This window comes from Sus scrofa, chromosome 1, assembly GCF_054392235.1.
Source record: "Sus scrofa isolate SSC_HxYL_T2T_F1_AM1 chromosome 1, Sscrofa_HxYL_maternal_Yorkshire_Landrace_v2.0, whole genome shotgun sequence".
In the NCBI taxonomy this organism is placed as follows: domain Eukaryota; kingdom Metazoa; phylum Chordata; class Mammalia; order Artiodactyla; family Suidae; genus Sus; species Sus scrofa.
In genome coordinates this window covers 195,213,456-195,229,544 of record NC_139383.1, presented here as the reverse complement: position 1 = coordinate 195,229,544, position 16,089 = coordinate 195,213,456, and the positions used below count along the sequence as shown (strand labels likewise).

At 40.0% G+C, this 16,089-nt stretch overlaps 1 protein-coding gene and 1 long non-coding RNA gene across 9 annotated transcripts in view; one reads left to right on the top strand and one right to left on the bottom strand.

Moving 5' to 3' along the window:
- The window catches only part of LOC110262207 (uncharacterized), a 93,326-nt gene that overhangs the window by 61,764 nt on the left and 15,473 nt on the right, over window positions 1-16,089 (top strand). For 2 of the 5 annotated variants that reach the window (XR_014819382.1, XR_014819383.1), the window contains exon 3: window positions 13,427-15,508. The exons of 2 other annotated variants lie outside the window; for them this stretch is intronic. This is a non-coding gene — a long non-coding RNA (uncharacterized LOC110262207). Of the gene's footprint in view, window positions 1-13,426; window positions 15,509-16,089 lie in introns of those variants that run through there. One more of the 5 variants, XR_002346959.2, reaches the window with a different exon arrangement.
- On the bottom strand, window positions 662-15,658 carry MAPK1IP1L (mitogen-activated protein kinase 1 interacting protein 1 like). 4 transcript variants are annotated; one of them, XM_084981643.1, is made up of 4 exons: window positions 15,426-15,658; window positions 7,269-7,290; window positions 5,917-6,624; window positions 662-4,902 (listed from the first exon to the last, which is right to left on the bottom strand). In XM_084981643.1, the coding sequence occupies exons 2-4, from the start codon at window positions 7,284-7,286 to the stop codon at window positions 4,891-4,893; spliced, it is 738 nt and encodes a 245-aa protein (XP_084837769.1). In that variant the 5' UTR covers window positions 7,287-7,290; window positions 15,426-15,658; the 3' UTR covers window positions 662-4,890. The 4 variants fall into 4 exon arrangements, with proteins under 4 accessions (XP_084837769.1, XP_020957939.1, XP_003121866.1 ...); XM_021102280.2 differs by having other exon boundaries at window positions 662-1,420; XM_003121818.6 differs by having other exon boundaries at window positions 15,507-15,658.

The following is a 16,089-nucleotide window of genomic DNA, read 5'->3' as shown; positions in this document are numbered from 1 at the left end:
TTTTGCTTCAGAGATCTGTTGCAAAATGATTAGTGCTAAGTTTTGGAGGTATGAATGAGGACATCAAATGCAATTTTAAAAACTTGTTGCATTTTGTCCAGTTACAAGGCAAAAACATAAATCCTTTTCAGAAGTAGAATATAGTATAAATTATTCGGTCATTTATAGCCCTACTTACACTGGGTTTCAGGAAAGGCTAGTAACCCCCGATGTGGGAAGGAATGGCAACTATACATCAAGTTGAATAATGTGACCCTTATCTTAACCACAGGCAGAGCAGGATCTTTCATACAAGAAAGCGGGGATGGTGGCAGCAGGGGCAGCTAGGGAAGGTTGCCGAGCTTCATGTGTACAGATAACCTTGTTACAGAGAATAGCCTTGAAGGGAGAAGAACAAGTCCTCACAATGGACACTTCATTGCTGAATGATGGTTTGTGGAGGAGGGGTTGTTCCCAGGCAGCCTATTTAAATGCCATAGTGAACGCAGGCCACATACAGATGGATGTCTCAGGCCCTTTTTTCCCTTTCTTTATGACAACAGATTTGCAGTTAATTAGGCTCCAAACTTGTTCTAGAAAGTCAAGAATTGGGCCTAATTAATAAAATTGGTAGAAAAGCTGTAAAACCATGAAAATACACTTTAAAAAAAGTTTCCAGGTATAATACACAAAAGCAAAGGTTTATCTTAAAAAATATCAAGTATCACATCCATAGACTATTCCTAATTATAATTACGTCTTAAAGCAACATTTGTCTTTGTTTACAAATACAGCAGCAGGTGATAAAACCTAACATCTTAAACAGACTGCTTACAGTTCATAATACAAATGTTTATGTCTCAAATCACATTGTAGGCAGTTTAACTTAAAATGCATAGACAATTACATACATTAAATTTGTCATTATTGAGTCAATGAAAAAAAAAATCACAATACCAAGAAAAAAAATCTTTATAGAGCACACATCAGAAGTCAAGCTTACTTAATGGCAACAAATCAGTATCTGCTAATCAGTGACAGGCAGGAAAGTGCCTTTATCCAGGGGAAAAATATCCCATTACTTCACATGCTTGAATAGTTGCACTGACAATACAGTCCTGAAAAGCATTTTCTTACTTTTAAATGCCCAAAGGCTGGTCTCTAATTTCTACCAGCAGCAATACTAGAATGTTTATCCAGGTAACTAATACTGGGGGTACTAATCAACTCTGCAATGCTTCCCCTGGGCTGTAAGTCTCTGAAGGACAGGCATTCTTTCATCTCTGTATCTCTGGCATCTGGCAAAGCACCTGGATCATAGACATTTAAATGTCTGCTGAATGAATGCAGTTTTCAGATGTTTTCTATTGCCAGAAGCTTGCATGGCACTTCTTTAATACTGATTATTTTATTGGCAATTTTTGTTTTACTTGGCAGAATTCTGAAACATAAAAAGAACAGTATCTGTCTTCAATACTAAATATTGCTTTATTAAGATTATAGTCTTCCCTGAAAGCCACCCACCACTTTCTATGCATAGTACAGTGTATCAGTGTGATTCATCTGAATTAAGCCTTATGCTTCTCAAAAACGTGAACACTTGAAGGTCTGTGCTTAGGTTTAATTTCCAAGGTTTATAAACCAGGCATTTTATAAATCTAGCACTAGATTATTCAGGGTGAGGAAGGAAGACACTGGCATGAATCATTTAGAAGTGTAGGCAACTGACTGATATGCAAACTTGGCATGGTATTTAAATTGAAACTCTGAGTAGAGCTATGCTGATGTACACGAATAATTTCAAAAACTGTACATCTGAGTACAATAGGTAGCTCAAATTATTTGTGAGGTAAAAGTATGAGGGGCAAAACCAACTTCTTTCCTAGAAAGTGAGGACCAAGGCCAAAAACTCACCTCTTTCTTCTCTGCCCTTTTATTATTCTCTACTGAAAACAATAACTGTAAATGGCAAAGAAGGAAAGCCTTTGGGGAATTAAAAAATGTATTGTCTATGCCCAAATAATCAATATCATACTTTACAGAAAACAGGCCTGTGGAGTCAGAGCTGTTAACAGCCATCTTCAAAAGCGCAAAAGTGTCGGGCGGAGTCCAGTAGACAGGCCAGGCATTGTAAGTACTCCTTTCAGGAGTCCTGATTCCTGAGGACTGAGTGTGTGAATGAGGACCTAACGGTCTCTATTTGAATTTTCTGGTGTCATTTTTAGGTTCAATGTTTCAAACTCTAAGTAAAGTCCTAATTCCAGAAACACTATTCCTCAACATATCTCAACTATCTCCATCACATTTATCTTAAAATTCTTGCTCTGAAAGTCCAAATGCCAGCATATTCCATACTTCGAATTCCCTTAAGACCAAACATACTTTCTAACAAGCAGTCTCTTCTACAAACCAATCTCAGCCTAGCACAACTTGTTTTAAAAGCAATGTTATTCCCTTGTAAAGACAAAAACCTTCTTAGATGCTTTCCTCCATTCCACCCTTAAAACTCCGCCCTGAACCTAAAAATACTTTTTGCCCCAGAGTACCCACAAGAATTGAGTTGCCCCTTCTCCAAGTTGAGAAATGATGCTTAAAAGAATTAAAAATAATGTAAAAGCAAACTTATTCCCTCTGATTTCCACTCTTACATTAAAAAAAAAAAAAAAAAGAAAAACAAAAACCAACCAAACCCAAATATTACTTAGAAGATACTTGAAACGCAAAATTTAAAATGGCAGTGTCCTCTAGGGCACACTGGCAGTATGGGTCGCCAGCAAAGTTAATATACTTATAAGGGATAGTAATTCCAAATCTTGTAGTCATGGCCCTTCAAGTCCTTGAGCAGAAGGTTTTCTCCAATCATAAATGGACTCCACAATTACAGATTCCCAAACTCATTACCTCTTTTTCTTTTAGTCAGACATTATCCTCTCTAGTGTTACATTAATTATTTTATTTAAAGCCAGAGTTGTCCACTTATCACAATGTGGGGCAACCAAAATAACCAAAAGGAGAGATATCTTTGCTGCCATCTCACTGTTCCTATCACCCCTCCAGAGTTAGCTGACATTATGATAGACATTATGAAACAGATGGATAATTTAAGCTCTGACACCTTCTTAGGCTACTGCCTTATAAACTGAAGGATACTTTGACAACAGATTCCAAGAGTGTTGTAGATAGCTGCCACTTGTCCCAGCAGAGAAGTGCAAGAATAAAAGACTGCCACTACGAAAGAGCTGGCTAACATTCCCCAGTCTGAAAATATCTAAACAAATTAGTTTCAATTCTGAAAGCTTGAATTTGTCATCCACTTAAAAGGGAGGCCTAAACTGAATACTTCTCTCAAAGGTGGCAATCTTGCTTTCTTAAAAAGGAGGTAGCTATCAAACCATTAACTTGGCAGCATTTGGCATTCTTGACATTTTTAACTATAAGGGAAATAAACTACTAAATTATTTTATTTCTAAGCAAAAATAAGAGCTCCAGCATAAATCTCTCATATACTGCTCAAGAAATTCACATTTTAGTAACCCAATGGATACATTCAAAATTTCAAAATGTTATTTGACAAATAACATGGTCAGTTATATCCCAAATCTAAAAATGTGATTTTAAGGTAAGGTGCCAAAAAGCTACTTTGAAGGTTACAAACAACACTTATTTTTAAGTAACAGTCACAATGCTTTAAACTCAATTGCAGAGATCTACACTTTATTATTATTGTTAGAGCTAGAGAATAATTTTTAAGGATGGCACTTATTCTTCTACCTATTTACCTGTCAAAAAATACAGAACTGAACTGTTAGCCATAAGCACTTTACAAACAGATCCAGGAAACTATGCAATTGACAACGACATAGCTTAACCAGACTCTGAGAGACATACATATTTCAATTGCTCGTCTGTATGACGAAGGTTCTCTAAACATTAACATCTGTGTGTTTGTGACAGACCCCTAGAGTGTGCCAGTTTTCCGTATCAGGGATGAATCAAAGGCTGTGCTCCTTCTAAAGAACTGAGGAAGAGGGGGCTACAGGGAAGGTCCTGTAGAAGAGTGTCCTGTGGGAATGCAAATTATTTGTTACCATAAAGCAACTCTCAGGGTCTCCTCTACGTGTGGATTCAGATGAAGGAGAATTAGTTTCTTCCTTGAGCTCTTCCCAAAGTAATATGGACATCTCAAAATAATCTGTTCTAAGCAATACAAAGAGATCACCAATGCTCTCAGAATATAATTGACATACATGCTGGCCTGCATTAAGGAAAAAAGTTAGCTTCCATCAAGGGCAGATTTTAGAGTTGTTACAACCCATCTGGCTAAAAATAAAACAAATCAGGTGGAAGTCAAAATGAAGGAAAAGTTCTTACTAAAAGCTCAAGGATAAAAATGAACTCAACATCTGACAATAATTACCAATAGTATTAAAATCTATATCCAAAATATAACCTCAAGAGGACCAGGTTATTTATCCTATAGATAGAGCAGCTCAAGATGTTGAGAGGCATCATTTGTTTAAATTATGACAATGTGATTGTTTTCAAAGTGTGTTTATTTACGGGAAAAAGTGATTATATAAGTGTTCAGTTTCATAATTTAAACAAATCGAAAACTTCTTTTAAACAACTGTATCAAAGAGCTATTCAATATACTTATTAACTTTAACTTTCCATAAAAACCGAATAAAAATCACATTTGAATGATTTACTTTTACATTTTTATCTGATTATATCCATCAGATGTACTAAACATCCAAGCACAAGAGGCAGATATCTTCTGAGAGGTGCAAGAGGTGTTCTTTCATGAATGCCCTCTAAGAATAGTGAAACAGCAATTTTTATATATGCATTCATGTGCATATATATATGTACTTCAAAAAGCAAAGCGTCATCTCTTCGTCCATTGTTAACTTAATGGTAAGACTGCAACAGAAAAAAGAAAAAGTAAACTTCTAGATTTCGTAAATGGAGTTTACTAACTCCTTGCTGTGGCTTAAAATAAAATTTATTTATTGCTTAATAAATCCAAACGGCAAATCATCACTTATTCTGGCATACAATTTAGAAAAAAAATTTTTAAAGACTATATAATAGCAACTTAAACTAATGAAAAGAAGTTGAGGGCCCTTTAAGATTTTTTTCCATTACAATTCAAGTGGATGACTGATTAATATGGTTGGAGATATGATTCATTCTTTGTTAAGAATAAATAGATTTTTTTTCCCCCTAAGAATCTGGCTTGGCTCAGTTCACGGGGAAACAGGGTGCTTTTCTATTTGGTCATATGTTTGAGACAGGGTCCTCCACTAAGGTATCAACCCTATTCTAGCCTGGCTGACAGTAAAGCATATGGCATTATATATAACTGGCAAAGCAGAAGAGTGGTATAACCTGGAGCTCAACGCTGCTAAGGATCTAACAAAACCTTGACCGAGAAACACTACAGGCAGTTGTATCAAAGAAGGGCGACATCACACATTCACTGCCTTGGATTCTCTTTAAAAAAAAAAAACAAACTACCTCTATATCCAGCCAGAATGGCAGAGATTACTTTTATTGAACTTTGTGCTTTGCTATGATACTAGAAAACATTACTGAGAAATGTTATAATTTTAAAAAGTCCAATGAAATACATCTGAGTTTACCCGATGAATGCTATTTGAGGACATTGCTCACTACAGTACAGTCTTTGGGGAAGTTTCTTATTTTTAGTATCAGGAATGTGTAACTTGTGCTTTCATCCTTTTAAATGTTTTACCCAAAGTTCATCTGAAGCTTGAAATTTACTCTTACTTTATATACAGTTTTTTGGTTTTGTTTTTGTTTTTTTTAAAAAGGTTAAAAAGCTTTCTAATCTTCCATCCCAAACTGGAGACAATCTGTCATTTGTGCTTATGGGACTATTAGTACATGTTAAATAACAAATTAAACACTCACATGGGGGCCCCCAGGCATCGGTGGAGCACCAGAAGGTCCTGAAGGCACTTGAAAAGGATTACTGGGAGCAGGATAGAGTCCTGGTGAGGGATATGATCCTGCAGGGGCAGGATATGGCCCTGGTGGTCCCCAGGCTCCTGGGGGAACAGTGCCCCATGGAACAGGAGGTGCTGCCCCTGGTGCTTGGGGAGGAGGAGGAGCAGGATATGGCCCTGGAGCTGGATATGGCATATTAGGGGTAGGATACTGCCCTCCCATTCCTGGTGCCCAAGGTCCAGAAGACATGGATCCCCATGGACCTAAAGGACCAGCTGCAGCTGGATCTGTGGGTGCACCATATGGTCTTGGAAGCTCTGGAAAGGGCATATTTGGTGTAGGATAAGGCCCTGTGGGGCCAGGGCCTGGCACAGCTGGGGCTGGATAAGGACCACCAGGTGGGGGGCATGATGGTCCAGAAGGAGGAAAGGGTGCTGGGGGTCCTGGAGGTGGTCCAGTGGGAGGCACAGAGGGATACATTCCTGTTGGTGCTGGTCCAAAAGGCACAGTGGAGGGTGTTGCACTTGGTGGGAGTCCAGATGGCACAGAAGGTGGAGCACTTGGGTTATTCCAAGGGCTGGAACCTGGCCAGCCTTGAGGAGGTTGGCCAGGTTTTGTATTGCTCACAGCAGAGGTTTTGGCAGGGGAGTGATCAGGTAGTGCATCTGCCAACTGGAATACAAAACAAGCATGTCTTACTCATCTCATTCAGGGACAAGTAATGCCAAACATGAATATAAACCCATAAAGGTTTAGGGATTCTTCAAAAGCCAATTTAAAAACAACTTATTTAATACAAAATTTGAGGAGTTACCTTGAATTTCAGTTTTACAGTGCAAATTCCACAGAGAAACTCAAGTTTGCTAAATACAGCTGATCAGCATAGTGTGAGCTGAATCCTGGTTTTAGTTCAAATAAGTTATATACCCTTTCTGAGCTTTGGGTTTCCTCATTTTCAAAACAGTATCTTAGGGCTAACTTGATGCTTAACAAGATAACTCATGTAATGCACTTAATACAGTGCCTGGTATATAATTTTCAACAGATGTTGGCTATTATTAACATCAGGATAAGAGGACAGACTTAACACTTTAAGGAGTTATAAAGAAATAAACAGACAGAATGCATTTTCAAACACATTAAAGCTAAGTAAATTAAGGCAAATCATCTATCAAAATCACATGCCAAAAAAAAAAAAAAAAAAAAAATCCAAGGATCACAAAAGCTATTTCTCTTAAACTTATGGCCCACAATCAGGACCACGCCTTTTTTTCCTAAGAGCCAAAAACCTATGAAGAATAAATACATCAACTTACCGAAAATTCATCAGACATTTTCCTAAAACAAAACAAAAACAAAAACAAAAAAAAAGAAGGAATATTTCAAAACCAGTGTTTACCATTTCTTGTATATTCTTTAAGTAACTTTCTATCATTTTAACTTAAATGGAATCTTAATCACTTATAATTTCTATAATAGTTCATTCATACAGCTCTATGAACTTCATCCCTTTTTAATGGTTGCACATCACATAAAAGTGATCCATAATTCAGTTTACACTCAATTTGGTGGCAGTTTAGATTGTTCACATTTTGAATTGTTTTAAATAACAACACAATGAACATCTCTCAACACATCTTTCTGAGTCTATCATCAGGGAAATGTACTAGAGGTGAAATATATAATCGACAGGTAAGGTCATCTAAAATCCATCTCAAAAAGCCCATGCCAGTTTACACTATCCTTTTTATTCTTTTTGTTTGTTTGTTTTTAGGGCCACACCCTCGAAATCTGGAAGTTTCCAGGCTAGGGGTCGAATCATAGCTGTTGCCACCAGCCCACACCACAGCCAAGCCAAATCCAAGCCTCGTCTTTGACCTACACCACAACTCACGGCAATGCCGGATCCTTAACCTGCTGAGCAGAGACTAGGGACTGAGCCCTCATCCCTGTGGATCCTAGTTGGGTTCGTTAACCGCTGAACCACAAAGGGAACTCCTACACTATCTTTTTAAAATTCCCCTTCATCACCGGATGTTATTAAATTTGTAAGTCATTTTCAATTATGATAGGTTAAAAAAACTGGCATCTTGTTGTTTTAACTTACATAATTAGGTGGAAAGCAGAGCATCATTTATATTTAATACCTCATTTAGACTTCTTTTTCTGTGAATATGCTCATGGCTTTGGATTATGTTTTTCAATCTTTAAAACTCAAGTACAGGAGTTCCTGTCGTGGCAGTGGTTAACGAATCTGACTAGGAACCATGAGGTTGCGGGTTCGGTCCCTGCCCTTGCTCAGTGGGTTAAGGATCCAGTGTTGCCGTGAGCTGTGGTGTAGGTCACAGATGTGGCTCAGATCTGGTGTTGCTGTGGCTCTGGCGTAGGTTGGTGGCTACAGCTCCGATTCGACCCCTAGTCTGGGAACCTCCATATGCCGCGGGAGCGGCCCAAAGAAATAGCAAAAAGACAATAAATAAATAAATAAATAAAACTCAAGTACAGGAATTCCCATCATGGCTCAGTGGTTAACGACTCTGCCTAGGAACCATGAGGTTGCAGGTTTGACCCCTGTCCTTGCTCAGTGGGTTAAGGATCCAGAGTTGCTGTGGTGTAGGTCGCAGACGTGGCTCGGATCCTGCATTGCTGTGGCTCTGGTGTAGGCCGGCGGTTACAGCTCCGATTCGACCCTAGCCCGGGAACCTCCATATGCCACAGGAACGGCCCTAGAAAAGGCAAAAAGACAAAAACAAACAAACAAAAAAACCTCAAGTACAATTAACTCCCAATAAAATGCATGGATTAGTGTTCAGGTCAGTAAGCTCTGACAGTTGTAAATTCCCCTATAACCATCTGAGATATGGAACATTCCCCTCAGTCCACAAGGTTTGCACAGGCTACTTTCAAATCAATTCCCTCTTCCAACTCAACAGTCACTTTCTTAGTTTTTGCTTGTTCCTTGATTTCATAATAAATTAGACAGCAACATACTTTTTTTTTTACTTTGATCATTTTACTACTTAGTAGTACATCTTTTTTAGTGCTTTCTAACACATTAAGGAAATTAGCTGTCTGTCATTTATGAGAGAAAAAAAGTTCACCTATGCTTTCTAATAGTATTTATATGGTTTATCTTATTTAAAATCTTTCTTTCCAATAATAATTACTGAATAATCTATCTTTTCTCAATTGACATAACAAGCTACCTTTAACACATTCTACACCTGCTACTGACAACAAATACTGAATATATATCATGGAACAGGTACCGTTAAGTGTGTTAGGTATATAATCTCATTTAGCAGCTGCAGATTCTATCATCATACCCAGCTGACAGCTGTAGAAAAGGAAGCTTAGCAAGTTAACTTGTTTAAGGTCACAGAGCTAGGGACAAGCAGAGAAGCGACTTAAACGCAAGTATAATCCAGAGCCAAGGCTCTTAGCCACCAGACTGTAGAGCCCCCATCATTTCCCATAGGTATTGTGAGCTTTATTCTTTTCTAATTCACACTATAACATGTCATCTTATTAGGGCAGCTTTATATTTTTAACAGATTTTTATGACCTAGTATTGCTGTCTTTCCAGATTTTCCTGAAAATTCTCATGCTTATTTTTTCCAGATTATTTTGTTTAAAAAAAGAATCTGTTAGCGTTCTAGTTGAAACTGCATTAAATTTACAGATTAATTTAGGGGACATTTGATACATTTAAAATATAAAATATTCTCATTCAAGAATAAGGTATGTCTTCCTAGTCCCAACATTATCATTTATTACTCAGTGGTTTTTAAAATCAAGTCTCCTACAAATTTTTTTGAGTCAAATTTCTAAATGGTATACTTTCTCTTTTTTTCTTTTTTCTTTTTAGGACAGTACCCACCCTTTGGAAGTTCCAGGCTAGGGGCTGAACAGGAGCTGCAGGCCTCGCCACAGCCAGGCAACACCAGATTGCCTTGTCTGTGACCTACACCACAACTCATGGCAACGCCAGATCCTTAACCCACTGACAGAGGTCAGGGATGGAACCCTGAGTACTAGTTGGGTTCGTAAGCTGCTGAGCCACAACAGGAACTCCTCTTTTGATCTCTATGGATCTTTAAAAGATGTATAGGAGTTTCCATTGTGGCTCAGCAGTAATGAATCTGACTAGTATCCATGAGGGCTTGGGTTCAATCCCTGGCCCTGCTCAGTGGGTTAAGGACCCAGTGCCATGAGCTGCAGCACAGGCTGAAGATTTGGCTTGGGTCCCGTGTTGCTGTGGGTGTAGTGTAGGCCGGCAGCTATAGTTCCTATTTGACCCTAGTCTGGTAACTTCCATATGTCATTGATGCAGCCCTAAAAAGAAAGAAAGAAGGAAGGAAAGGAAGAGGAAGGAAGGAAGGAAGAAAGAAAGATGTATAGACCTCTGATGTTTCTTTTGGTATACTTTTTCCTATGGTTACAAGTTGGCTCCTCCATTATATTTTCTTATTGGTTGTTCATATATGGGAAAAGGCTTTTAAATTTTAGTGTGTTACTTCTGTAAGGAGTGACATTATTGAATTATTTTATTTGAGTCAGTTGATTCTCTCAAATCTGCAGGTAAAGAATTATGCCATTAGCAAAAAATAATTTTACCTGCTCTTTCTAATATTTACACTTCATTCCTCTTTTGCATAAACTAGGACTTAACAATGAAATGCTAGGAGTTCTGTCATGGCTCAATAGAAGTGAATCTGACTAGTAACCATGAGGATTCGGGTTCGATCCCTGGCCTTACTCAGTGGGTTGAGGATCTGGCATTGCCGTGAGCTGTGGTATAGGTTTCAGACACAGCTAGGATCCTGCGTTGTTGTGGCTGTGGTGTAGGCAGGCAGCTGCTGCGCTCTGATTCGACCCCTAGCCTGGGGACTTCGATGTGCCATGGGTGAGGCCCTAAAAAGACAAAAGACAAAAAATGATGAAATGTTAAATAGTGATAATGTAAGCACAGCAGTCTTCTTCTCAACTCTCTTGGCAATGCTTCTAATGTTTAAGTATAATTCTCATTTGTAGATTTAAGATTTTAAAAAAATTACAGTAAGCAAGTTTCTTATGCCTATGTTGCTAGATTTATTTATTCCTATTTTGCTGGTTAAAAAAAAGGGACACTAAATTTCTTTAGAAGATTTTCTTACCATCTAATGAGTTAATCTCAGTTTTTCTCCTTTGACCTATCAATACACAATAGATTATATATATGTGTGTACACACACACACATTTATACCCACAAGCACATATATATATAGCTTAATAGTGAGCCATTCTTACATTCACAAAGTTTTATTAAATATGATTTGGTTATCATGGAGAATGATAGAGAAAATAAACTCAAAGTCCACCGTAACAACTGCTATAACCTTGCCCTTAATTCATATGTTAAAAAACACATCACGAATTATAGCAAATACAATTATTCACTCATTCCTATTAAGTTTTGTTTTATGCTAAAATGTCCCATCACACAATAGTAAATTTTTAGGACTAACTTCCGAAGAAAGTTTATCAGTGCACAATTTTAAAGTCTACATAAGACTAATAACATTGTTTTCAAACAGGGAGAACCCCTCTGAAACAGAAAATTGTTCTGTATCAAAGTTCATATTACTTCTGAAAGAGAAAACAACAAAGCAACACATTCAATTTCACATGGTCTTTGAGTTCAGGTTTTCAGAATTACTCTTTCTTTCTTAGTTTTTGAAAAACTATAGTTAATTAATCATAGCATTACATTAAAATATTATTCCATTAATGAAATAATGTTAAACTGAGTCTTGCTTCCAAAAATTTACATTCAAAATCAAATCCTGGAAGATGGAGGAAATAATAGGCCTGACTAAAGGGATTAGAAACAGGCTACTTCCTGTTCTAAGGCATTGCACAGTAAAGCGACCTGCTCTCCATGCCTAGAATAAAGTGTTCATATTAATTGAAAACATCCCAATTTACTCTTTGGGGAATACTTTATCATAAAAAGGTTTAAAAAATAGTGTTGGTGATCCAATACGAGAAGAACTGAAGAATGTAAAAAAACAAAAAACAAAAACCTTAGATCTTCTAAAAAACAATTCCAAAACATATGGATTATGCCAACTAAGATGAGGCCAATGTAACCTTGAACTAGGGAAAAAAAAAAAAACTGTTTAAAATCAAGGGAAGATCTTCGTTTTTCTTTTTGGAATAATCTATAGCTATTACTTCCACAATTTTTCATTAACACTTTATGGCAGTATACATCATGTGAAAAATAATCATTGTATTTTATGAAGAGTAGGAGTAATTTTAAACTAGAGTACAACATTTCTTTTACATGCACTAGGAAAAGGAAAACATTTCTGTAATGCCTGTGGCCTTTAAAGTAAAAACAGTAATTTATGGGGAGGTTTTAAAAAGTTGAACTCCAGGAGTTCCGTTTGTGGCTCAGCAGTTAACGAACCTGACTAGCATCCATGAAGATGTGGGTTCGATCCCTGGCCTCACTCAGTGGGTTAAGGATCCAGTGTTGTCATGAGCTGTGGTACTGGTTGCAGACGAGGCTCAGATCTGGTGTGGCTGCGGTACAGGCCAGTGGCTATAGCTCTGATTTGACCCTTAGCCTGGGAACTTCCATATGCTGAAGGTGCGGCCCTAAAAAGCAAAAAAAGAAAAAAAAAAAGAAAAAAGTTGAACTCCATAAATTACTATTCACTGCTGTATAAGGAACATTTCAAAGGGTTTCAAACTGTGGTGGAGTCGGTAACAGTATGGAGCCATACTGTTATGAAACCTGGACATCAATCCTCTTGTCTGAATCTGTTGACAAAGGCAAGCTTTTTAACCAGAGACCATTTTCTCATCAGCAAAACAGTTGTAATTCTTGACCACATGTTAGTAAAATATCTAATAATCTGTAACATGTTATAAAGAAGTAAGATATTTATTAAGAATCACTAAGAGAGAGCAGGATTTTTGCACTGTTTTGTTTAGTATGGGGACGAGAGGATAATGGTAATATAGTGTACTGAGAAAAAATATATATATATATTTTTACTATTTTAGGGCCACACCCATGGCATATGGAGGTTCCCAGGCTAGGGGTCAAATTGGAGCTACAGCTGCCGGCCCACCCCACAACCACAGCAATGAAGGATCCAAGCTGGTCTGTGACCTATACCACAGTTCATGGCAATGCCAGATTCTTAACCTGCTGAGCGAGGCCAGGGATTGAACCCACAATCTCATGGTTCCTAGTCAGATTTGTTTCTGTTGCTCTACAACAGGAACTTTCGTGGAAATGTATTTTTTGAATTAGCATATCTGAAAGTTGTGTTAGCTTTTATCAGATAAGCTCTGTATTTAGGCAACTCCAGAAATTAGGGATTTGCAACATTTCAGACACTTTAAGTTACTTAAAAACATATAATTAAAAAATAATATTTCCAGCAACCTCACATCAGCCATATTTTCTACATTCAGATACTTATTGGAACATATGTGCCAGGTACTGTGTTGGGCCTTGGGGAAATGAACATGGAATAAAGGCTTGAAGTGCTGCTGGTCTGTCAGAGATCTAGCATCTAAACAGAAGCTACCTGACCGCAGGTAAGCACAGGGCACTATGGGGGTACCCTGAAGAGCTCCCAAAGGAGTCAAGGCAAGGGTATCAGGGGAGGAATCCTGAGGAGTGGTGCCTGTGCAGTCTGGAAGAACAATGAGGAAAGAGCTGGGAGTAGGGGATGGTGGGACAGGCTCTAGGGAGAGGAGAAGTCTGCAAAAGCTGCAAGAGATGAAAGAGAGATGTGGGAAGGACATGTAAGCAGTTCAGAATGGTGGGAATATAGAGAGGGGAAGACGTAAGCCTTAGCAGTATCCAGACCAAGGTGCGAATGTCTGTCAGCTCATCTGAATGAACCTGTTACTTCAACTAAAAGAATGGGCTGGTAATGTGACAGACTAAATGGGACTGGTAAATCCAGTGCCTATAACAAAAGTGCTTGGAAAATATACTATCTTGCGTTCCGTGGTACATGGGCGAATTCCATATGGTTAAAACACCAGAAGTATGACTGACTAGATAACATTGCAGTTCTCCCCTGGCAGGTTCTGGACAAGCTGAACTTTGCAAACCTAAGAGGTGAAAGCAGACTGGAATAGCGCCCACTCTCACTCAGATTTATTGAGACCTGCATAATAAACACACCTCTTGGTCACTGTCTGGCACACAGCAAAACTCAGCTTTTACAACTGCTACCATAGGTCCACAAACCTTATCTGTAGTTCTCAATTCAGAAACCTCTAAAAATGAAAGAAATGCTCCCAAGTTCGGTGTACACCTTACTTGGTGGCAAAAATCTGACCTGACGTTATTTCTCATTTTCATTAATTCCTACCTATATCTGCACAAATGTTAATAATGGATTAGGGTGCTGCCCAGACTCTGCTGGAGTGATCTCTCATCTATGCACCTTATTGTCTTTCTAAATTCTAAAGATAAAAATCCAAAGATTTCTGAATTCCAAAACATACTGATCCCAAAGATTTCGATTAGGCGATTGGCTCTGTTCCTCCTGGAAAGAGGAGAAGAACACGCCGGTATATACAAGTTGGAGACAACCTAGTTATGACCAGGAGGTTCAGAAATGCCAGCAGCAAGGAAAATTTCTATTCTTCCTGCCCCATGAACACTCCTGAACAAAAGAACTTTTGTAAGATTTCTTAAGGCTACCTTCGCATGTAATGAGAGTTAGTTTTCAAAACAGGCGCTCAGAACCACTAGGTGTCTGAGTGTGTATTTCTTTACTAGCAATGCTAGAAACTTTTTTCCGGTCAGGTGGGTACGGTTTGATTCTTCAACAGTAGAATCTATATTTATTAAAAGTATTACTCTTGGTTTTTAAAAGAAAACGGTCCAAAGCTACCAAGCGCTCCTAAATCCTAAAAATGGGGAGTATTACAAAACTGAGGACTTCTCATAGTTTCTGTCACGGGTGTTCCTCTAATTGCTTTCAATTGCTCTAGAAATACCGACCAGAATGTTACACTGCGAATAATCTCAATTAGCTCCAAGGACGCCTCCAAGAATCGGGCCTGCCTCTCCCTTTCAGTAGAAGTAATGAATGAGGGAGGCGGGCTGGGCCAAGGGGCTCGAGGCCCGCAGCCCTTTAGGGCCAGACGAACAAAAGGAGTCCGGGATCAACCGGAGCTAACCGGCTAGCGAGCGGGTCGTGCCCGCCCGGGAAGGGATGGGGGAGGGGTCGTGCCCGCCCGGGAAGGGGTGGGGGAGGGGCCAGGCCCGCTCCCCGCCCCGCCCCCCAGCCAAGCCTGACGTCAAGCACGGAGAAACCCGTCCCGAGCGACGTCACCCGCCTCCCACACCTCCTCCCGGGGGGCGATCCGGAGATCAGCCCGCTGCCGGGAGCAGGATGACGGGGGGAAAGCCTTAGCCCTCCATCCCCCAAGAAGCTACTCCAGTCACCTCCGTTACCGCTCCCGCCTCCCGCTTGGGCGTGATCCCTCGCTCTCCTCCACGATTCCGCTAGTGCCCAAGCAGTCTCACCCGACAAGATCCGAGCCCGCGGAAAGGTCTAGAAGTGGCGATGGGTCCGCAGGAACTTGGCGCTGAAGAACCGAGCGCAACCCTACTGACGGCAGCGGCGACGGCGGCGGGGGCGGCAGCACCAGCAGCACCAGCAGCGCGCGGCTCCTCCTGGCGCCGGAACAGGAAGCGTCGAGCTCCGAGCGCGTAGCCCCCGCCCGCGCTCCGCCTTCCCTCGGGTCGGCTCGGCTGGGTCGGGCCGGCCGCGCGCGCCCCCTAGAGGGGCCCGGTAGCACTGCGGCCGTCCAGGCCCCCGCGGCCCCCTGCCCCTTGTGCTTGCCCTAGGGCGGCTCTTTCCTCCAGTTGGGCTAGAGGAAAGCTCTGGGTTTTCCGGAGTTTTGGGCAATCTGGAGGAAACGCTAGGGGCCGGTGACGTTCTGAGCAGTCTGGCTGAAATTGCTAACTTGTCTCCTGGAGAGGCTTGAAGGCAGGTTCTGGATTCCCTACAGCTGGTGGTCTCTAGAGCCACAGCTGGCTAGGTGTGAAAGCAGCCTAATCTCTGGACATGGATCATTTGACCAAAACTGGGGAGAGCTAAAGCAAC